This window comes from Raphanus sativus, unplaced genomic scaffold (assembly GCF_000801105.2).
Source record: "Raphanus sativus cultivar WK10039 unplaced genomic scaffold, ASM80110v3 Scaffold1548, whole genome shotgun sequence".
NCBI classification, from domain to species: Eukaryota; Viridiplantae; Streptophyta; class Magnoliopsida; order Brassicales; family Brassicaceae; genus Raphanus; species Raphanus sativus.
Window position 1 is genome coordinate 605 of NW_026616857.1, and position 8109 is coordinate 8713.

At 41.0% G+C, this 8109-nt stretch overlaps 1 protein-coding gene across 3 annotated transcripts; it reads left to right on the forward strand.

Annotated features, from left to right (window-relative positions):
- Positions 1–2670: 2670 nt before the first annotated feature.
- Positions 2671–7473, forward strand: LOC130504402 (uncharacterized). Of its 3 annotated transcripts, none has more exons than XM_056999022.1 (4): positions 2671–2954; positions 3153–3201; positions 3930–5758; positions 7296–7473. In XM_056999022.1, the coding sequence occupies exons 3-4, from the start codon at positions 4411–4413 to the stop codon at positions 7316–7318; spliced, it is 1371 nt and encodes a 456-aa protein (XP_056855002.1). In that variant the 5' UTR covers positions 2671–2954; positions 3153–3201; positions 3930–4410; the 3' UTR covers positions 7319–7473. The 3 variants fall into 3 exon arrangements, with proteins under 3 accessions (XP_056855002.1, XP_056855003.1, XP_056855004.1); XM_056999023.1 differs by having other exon boundaries at positions 4411–5758; XM_056999024.1 differs by lacking the exon at positions 3153–3201.
- The last annotated feature ends 636 nt before the right edge of the window (positions 7474–8109 follow it).

Sequence of the window (8109 nt, forward strand, 5' to 3'; positions counted from 1 at the left end):
AGCTTCTTAGATATTGTTCAACCTGGTTTGATAAGAATCATGAAGATATTGCATATGTCCGAACAGGCTAATCTGGAATCATCTGGATAGAAAGTGGGATATCTTCTTACTCACAACTCCTATGAGATTTATTCAACTTCCTGGTTATCTCCACTGATTATTGGTTCCAAATAAAGCTTCTTAGATCGGGTTCATCCTGGTTTGATAAGAATCATGAAGATATTGCCATAATGTCTGAATAGGCTAATCTGGAATCATCTGCATAGAAAGGGGATATCTTCTTACTCACAACTCCTATGAGATTTATTCAACTTCCTGGTTATTCTCCACTGATTAGTGGTTCCAAATAAAGCTTTTTAGATCGTGGTTCATCCTGGTTTGAATAAGAACATCATGAAGATATTGCATATGTCCGAACAGGCCAATCTGGAATCATCTGGATAGAAAGTGGGATATCTTCTTACTCCACCTCCCTATGAGATTTATTAAACTTCCTGGTTATTCTCCACTGATTAGTGGTTCCAAATAAGCTTCTTAGATCGTGGTTCATCCTGGTTTGATAAGAATCATGAAGATAATGGCATATGTCCGAACAGGCTAATCTAGAATCATCTGGATAGAAAGTGGGATATCTTCTTACTCACAACTCCTATGAGATTTATTCAACTTCCTGGTTATTCTCCACTGATTAGTGGTTCCAAATAAAGCTTCTTAGATCGTGGTTCATCCTGGTTTGATAAGAATCATGAAGATAATGTCATATGTCCGAACAGGCTAATCTGGAATCATCTGGATAGAAAGTGGGATATCTTTACTCACAACTCCTATGAGATTTATTCAACTTCCTGGTTATTCTCCACTGATTAGTGGTCCAAATAAAGCTTCTTAGATCGTGGTTCATCCTGGTTTGATAAGAATCATGAAGATATTGCCATATGTCCGAACAGGCTAATCTGGAATCATCTGGATAGAAAGTGGGATATCATCTTTAATCACAAACTCCTATGAGATTATTCAACTTCCTGGTTATTCTCACTGATTAGTGGTTCCCAATCAAGCTTCTTAGATATTGGTTCATCCTGGTTTGATAAGAATCATGAAGATAATGGCATATGTCCGAACAGGCAAATCTAGAATCATCTGGATAGAAAGTGGGATATCTCTTACTCACAACTCTTATGAGATTTATTCAACTTCCTGGTTATTCTCCACTGATTAGTGGTTCCAAATAAAGCTTCTTAGATCGTTGTTCATCCTGGTTTGATAAGAATCATGAAGATATTGCCATATGTCCGAACAAGCTAATCTGGAATCATCTGGATAGAAAGTGGGATATCTTCTTAATCACAACTCCATGAGATTTATTCAACTTCCTGGTTATCTCCACTGATTAGTGGTTCCAAATAAAGCTTCTTAGATCGTGGTTCATCCCGTTTGATAAGAATCATGAAGATATTGCCATATGTCCGAACAGGCTAATCTGGAATCATCTGGATAGAAAGTGGGATATCTTCTTATCACAACTCCTATGAGATTTATTTAACTTCCTGGTTATTCTCCACTGATTAGTGGTTCCAAATAAAGCTTCTTAGATATTGGTTCATCCTGGTTTGATAAGAATCATGAAGATAATGGCATATGTCCGAACAGGCAAATCTAGAATCATCTGGATAGAAGGTGGGATATCTTCTTGCTCACAACACTTATGAGATTTATTCAACTTCCTGGTTATTCTCCACTGATTAGTGGTTCCAAATAAAGCTTCTTAGATCGTGGTTCAACCTGGTTTGATAAGAATCATGAAGATATTGGCCATATTGTCCGAACAGGCTAATCTGGAATCATCTGATAGAAAGTGGGATATCTTCTTACTCACAACTCCTATGAGATTTATTCAACTTCCTGGTTATTTCCCACTGATTAGTGGTTCCAAATAAAGCTTCTTAGATCGTGGTTCATCCTGGTTTGATAAGAATCATGAAGATATTGCCATATGTCCGAACAGGCTAATCTGGAATCATCTGGATAGAAAGTGGGATATCTTCTTACTCACAACTCCTATGAGATTTATTCAACTTCCTGTTATTCTCCACTGATTAGTGTGTTCCAAATAAAGCTTCTTAGATCGTGGTTCATCCTGGTTTGATAAGAATCATGAAGATAATGGCATATGTCCGAACAGGCAAATCTAGAATCATCTGGATAGAAAGGTGGGATATCTTCTTGCTCACAACACTTATGAGATTTATTCAACTTCCTGGTTATTCTCCACTGATTAGTGGTTCCAAATAAAGCTTCTTAGATCGTGGTTCATCCTGGTTTGATAAGAATCATGAAGATAATGGCATATGTCCGAACAGGCAAATCTAGAATCATCTGGATAGAAAGTGGGATATCTTCTTGCTCACAACACTTATGAGATTTATTCAACTTCCTGGTTATTCTCCACTGATTAGTGGTTCCAAATAAAGCTTCTTAGATCGTTGTTCATCCTGGTTTGATAAGAATCATGAAGATATTGCCATATGTCCGAACAAGCTAATCTGGAATCATCTGGATAGAAAGTGGGATATCTCTTTAATCACAACTCCTATGAGATTTATTCAACTTCCTGGTTATTCTCCACTGATTAGTGATTCCCAATCAAGCTTCTTATATATTGGTTCTGTAACGACCCTGATCCATGGCAGTGGCCCATTTGTTTTTTTTAATTAAAACCCAAAACCCTTTCTATTCTTTTTGTCCCACATTGGAAGTTTGAACATCCTACCTCTCTTTCCTTCTCATATATAAGAGACTCCTTCTCTTCTCCTTTTTCCCATCAAGTCAAAGTATTCTTTGCGCGTGACAAGTTGTTGAATTATTCAACGATCAGTCACTAGTGAATTTTTCTGGTGGGATTCCCGGGTAAGCTTTCGGCGAGATTTCCGATCGAGTTTCCAGCGGTTTTTCTGGTAAGTTTGTCGCCTCCATATTTCTAGTTATAGGAATCTATTTAGAGAATTCTATTTTAGGGAATCCGCCATTTTTAGAAAATTTCTATTTTAGGAAAGTTTCTATTTTGGGAAAGTTTCTATTTTAGGAAAGTTTCCAAAAATGGAAACTTTATTTCCTGCGACTCTGAGCCTAAGTCATTAATCCTCGTGTTGCAGTTGATCTCAGTTGACCATCTTCCGTTGTTCTTTCCGGCCAGTTGCTAAGGTGAGGGCTATTCCGTTAAATCCTGAGCTAGTTTAGTACTATTATTATTGAAAGTCTAGTTTCAAACATGATCCGTCTCTGTGAATCGAGTCTGTTCGAGAGTCTTGTTTGCTTATTATTATTTTGATTGTTAAACTGGAAATAGGATAATAGAGGATTCAACGGTTGTGTGAAATGATTGATGTTAAAGATTGTTATATATATATATGTATATTTGTAGTTATATAGTAAGGACTATGTGGTGAGTGCGGGGGCCCAGAGTGATTTGGGCTAGCGACGCATATGAGTACGGGGGCCCAGAGAAATCTGAGCTAGCGACGTATAGAGTGCGGGGGCACAGAGACATCTGAGCTAGCGACGCATAGTGGATGAGTACGGGGGCCCAGAGACGTCTGAGCTAGCGACGTATATTGTGTGGTGCGGGGTGCAGAGACGTTTGCATATCGACGCATATTGGTGGAGTGCGGGGGTCCAGAGATGTCTGGACTATCGACGCATATTATGATATCGTATATCCGTATGAGGAGAACGCAGGGTGTGTGGACTAGCTATGTACCATCAGCGTATTGTTTGTTTTGTGTGATGTGCTAGGCATCTTGTCTGTTCATGCTAGAGCTATTCCTACATAGTCGTAGTGCTATGTACTGAGTCTGTGGTTTGCGGGTTAGCATCCCATACCTCACTGAGTGACTCCCCTGTTGCTCATCCCTTTTTTTTTTCTCTTTCAGGTGAGCCTGGCAGACAGGAGTGAGTGATATCGGATTGGTGCTTTTGGGCGTTTTCTTTATTTCTATTCCAGATTTCCGGTTTTGTGCTTTACCGAGATTTTAAGATTTATTATACTATTTGGATTTAATATTATTTATTGGATTTATGGAGATTTGAGATTATTTATGTGGAGTAATAAATGGAAATTTCATGATTATTTCTTTATTTATTATTATTTATTATTATTATATATTTTGGAAAATCGGGGTATTATAATTTGGTATCAGAGCGGGGTTCCGTCCCGGCTCTGACCCGGGATGGCGATTTGTGGGACGCGATTTTATTCGGTTTTAGAAGATTTTGAAATATTATTTTTGGGAGTTCGGGGATTTTAAAAAAAAAAAAAAAACAAAAGTAATAAGCACCATTCTGTTTGTTATTATATCTTGAATTGATGGTGTTCGGTTTCAGCGGGAATTCATTGTTGTGCTTTCCTTTCAGATGCCGCCGCGTAGGAGAGTTGTTCGTAACCCGGCCGCCAGTGCTGCTCAAGAGGGTGGAGGTGAGCATGTGCCACCACCTCCACCACCGCCAGTGATTCCACCGCCAGTGATCCCACCGCCTCCACCGCCGGCGTTTCCACCGATCGATCAGGCTGCTATCATGCAGATGGTACATCAGGCTGCTCAAGGGGTAGTTCAGCAGGCTGCTCAGGAGGCTGCCAGGATAGCTGCACAGGAGGCTGCCAGGATAGCTGCACAGGAGGTTTCCAGACAGTTGGCTGCAGCTCAGCAGGGACAGGCCCATCGGGTGCCGCATGGTCCGCAGATTCAGGTGCAGCAGGGACCGCAGATTCATGTCCAGCAGGGTGCCCCGGTTCAGGTTCAGGGTAACCCGCAAGTTCCACCACCGCAGGGAGAGCAGCATGGAGTTGATGAGGACCTCATGAGAGTGATGGGGCGAATGAAGCACGTGGACTTGGAGAAATTTAGAGGGACAGTGAATGCTACCGAAGCTTACCAGTGGAAGTACAGATTGACCAAGTGTTTGAGGACTATCAAGTGTCCACTTCACCTTTGCCTTAATATTACAGAGTTATATCTGCGTGGGGATGCAGCAGTTTGGTGGGAGGGAGTGTGTTCGATGCGCGAGGAGGAGGATTATCCGACCTATGCTGAATTTCTCGTTGCGTTCGACAAGAAATACTTTCCCAAGGAGGCCTTACACCAGAAGAGGAATGAGTTCCAGCATTTGACCCAGGGTGGCAAGACCGTCAGGCAGTATGAGCATGAGTTCAGAGAGCTTCGCATGTTTGCTGGTACCCATTTCGATGATGAGGACTTGATGAGGATGTTCCTAAATGGGATGAGAGTGGATCTCCGCGGCAGATGTAGTATGGCTAATTACACCAGCTTGGAGGATATGGTAGAGAAGGCTGTTGTGCAGGAGACGTGTCTTGTTGAGGAGCAGAAACAATCCAAAGCAGCTCAATCAAAGTTCGAGAAGACTTCTGAGTCACAGAAGAGGACATGGGATCATACTGGGGCGCCCAATTGTGGGCGTTGTCGTCGCCCCCATTTCGGAGAGTGTTTCCACTGCTATAGTTGTGGGCAGTATGGTCATGTTCAAAGGAACTGTCGAAATAGGCCATTAGGTGCCCATGATGCAGCACCAGCAGCACAGGCAGCACCAGCAGCTGCAGTAGTCGCACCAGGAGCTTGCTACACTTGTGGCCAGCTTGGACATATCTCCAGGTCTTGCCCGACTAAGGGGCCTGCGGCCAAGCGTCAGGCCATCGCTCCACGTGTGTATGCTTTGGGAGAAGCCGATGGAGCTGAGCGGATAGGAGGTACATATCTTTATCATACTCGTTTGATTTGAGTATTCTTGTTTTGTTGTTATCATGTTTAGGTAGAAAACAAAAAGCGTGTCTAATCAGATCGGTTACTGTTGAGTGTGAGAGATTTCATCGTATTAGATGTGGGAGGTTCGCATAGTTCGGAGTGTATGCAACTGGCCAAGAGTCTTTTCTAGCAGAGTTAAGTCAAGTTGAAGACATGTTATTTCTTTTCTCGGCTCAGAATTTGAATTCGAGGACGAATTCTTCTTAAGTGGGGGAGAATTGTAACGACCCTGATCCATGGCAGTGGCCCATTTGTTTTTTTTAATTAAAACCCAAAACCCTTTCTATTCTTTTTGTCCCACATTGGAAGTTTGAACATCCTACCTCTCTTTCCTTCTCATATATAAGAGACTCCTTCTCTTCTCCTTTTTCCCATCAAGTCAAAGTATTCTTTGCGCGTGACAAGTTGTTGAATTATTCAACGATCAGTCACTAGTGAATTTTTCTGGTGGGATTCCCGGGTAAGCTTTCGGCGAGATTTCCGATCGAGTTTCCAGCGGTTTTTCTGGTAAGTTTGTCGCCTCCATATTTCTAGTTATAGGAATCTATTTAGAGAATTCTATTTTAGGGAATCCGCCATTTTTAGAAAATTTCTATTTTAGGAAAGTTTCTATTTTGGGAAAGTTTCTATTTTAGGAAAGTTTCCAAAAATGGAAACTTTATTTCCTGCGACTCTGAGCCTAAGTCATTAATCCTCGTGTTGCAGTTGATCTCAGTTGACCATCTTCCGTTGTTCTTTCCGGCCAGTTGCTAAGGTGAGGGCTATTCCGTTAAATCCTGAGCTAGTTTAGTACTATTATTATTGAAAGTCTAGTTTCAAACATGATCCGTCTCTGTGAATCGAGTCTGTTCGAGAGTCTTGTTTGCTTATTATTATTTTGATTGTTAAACTGGAAATAGGATAATAGAGGATTCAACGGTTGTGTGAAATGATTGATGTTAAAGATTGTTATATATATATATGTATATTTGTAGTTATATAGTAAGGACTATGTGGTGAGTGCGGGGGCCCAGAGTGATTTGGGCTAGCGACGCATATGAGTACGGGGGCCCAGAGAAATCTGAGCTAGCGACGTATAGAGTGCGGGGGCACAGAGACATCTGAGCTAGCGACGCATAGTGGATGAGTACGGGGGCCCAGAGACGTCTGAGCTAGCGACGTATATTGTGTGGTGCGGGGTGCAGAGACGTTTGCATATCGACGCATATTGGTGGAGTGCGGGGGTCCAGAGATGTCTGGACTATCGACGCATATTATGATATCGTATATCCGTATGAGGAGAACGCAGGGTGTGTGGACTAGCTATGTACCATCAGCGTATTGTTTGTTTTGTGTGATGTGCTAGGCATCTTGTCTGTTCATGCTAGAGCTATTCCTACATAGTCGTAGTGCTATGTACTGAGTCTGTGGTTTGCGGGTTAGCATCCCATACCTCACTGAGTGACTCCCCTGTTGCTCATCCCTTTTTTTTTTCTCTTTCAGGTGAGCCTGGCAGACAGGAGTGAGTGATATCGGATTGGTGCTTTTGGGCGTTTTCTTTATTTCTATTCCAGATTTCCGGTTTTGTGCTTTACCGAGATTTTAAGATTTATTATACTATTTGGATTTAATATTATTTATTGGATTTATGGAGATTTGAGATTATTTATGTGGAGTAATAAATGGAAATTTCATGATTATTTCTTTATTTATTATTATTTATTATTATTATATATTTTGGAAAATCGGGGTATTATAGGTTCATCCTGGTTTGATAAGAATCATGAAGATATTGACATATGTCCGAACAGGCTAATTTGGAATCATCTGGATAGAAAGTGGGATATCTTCTTACTCACAAACTCCTATGAGATTTATTCAACTTCCTGGTTATTCTCCACAGATTATTGGTTCCAAATAAAGCTTCTTAGATCGTGGTTCATCCTGGTTTGATAAGAATCATGAAGATATTGCCATATGTCCGAACAGGCCAATCTGGAATCATCTGGATTGAAAGTGGGATATCTTCTTGCTCACAACACCTATGAGATTTATTCAACTTCCTGGTTATTCTCCACTGATTAGTGGTTCCAAATAAAGCTTCTTAGATCGTTGTTCATCCTGGTTTGATAAGAATCATGAAGATATGCCATATGTCCGAACAGGCAAATCTGGAATCATCTGGATAGAAAGTGGGATATCTTCTTAATCACAACACTTATGAGATTTATTCAACTTCCTGGTTATTCTCCACTGATTAGTGGTTCCAAATAAAGCTTCTTAGATCGTGGTTCATCCTGGTTTGATAAGAATCATG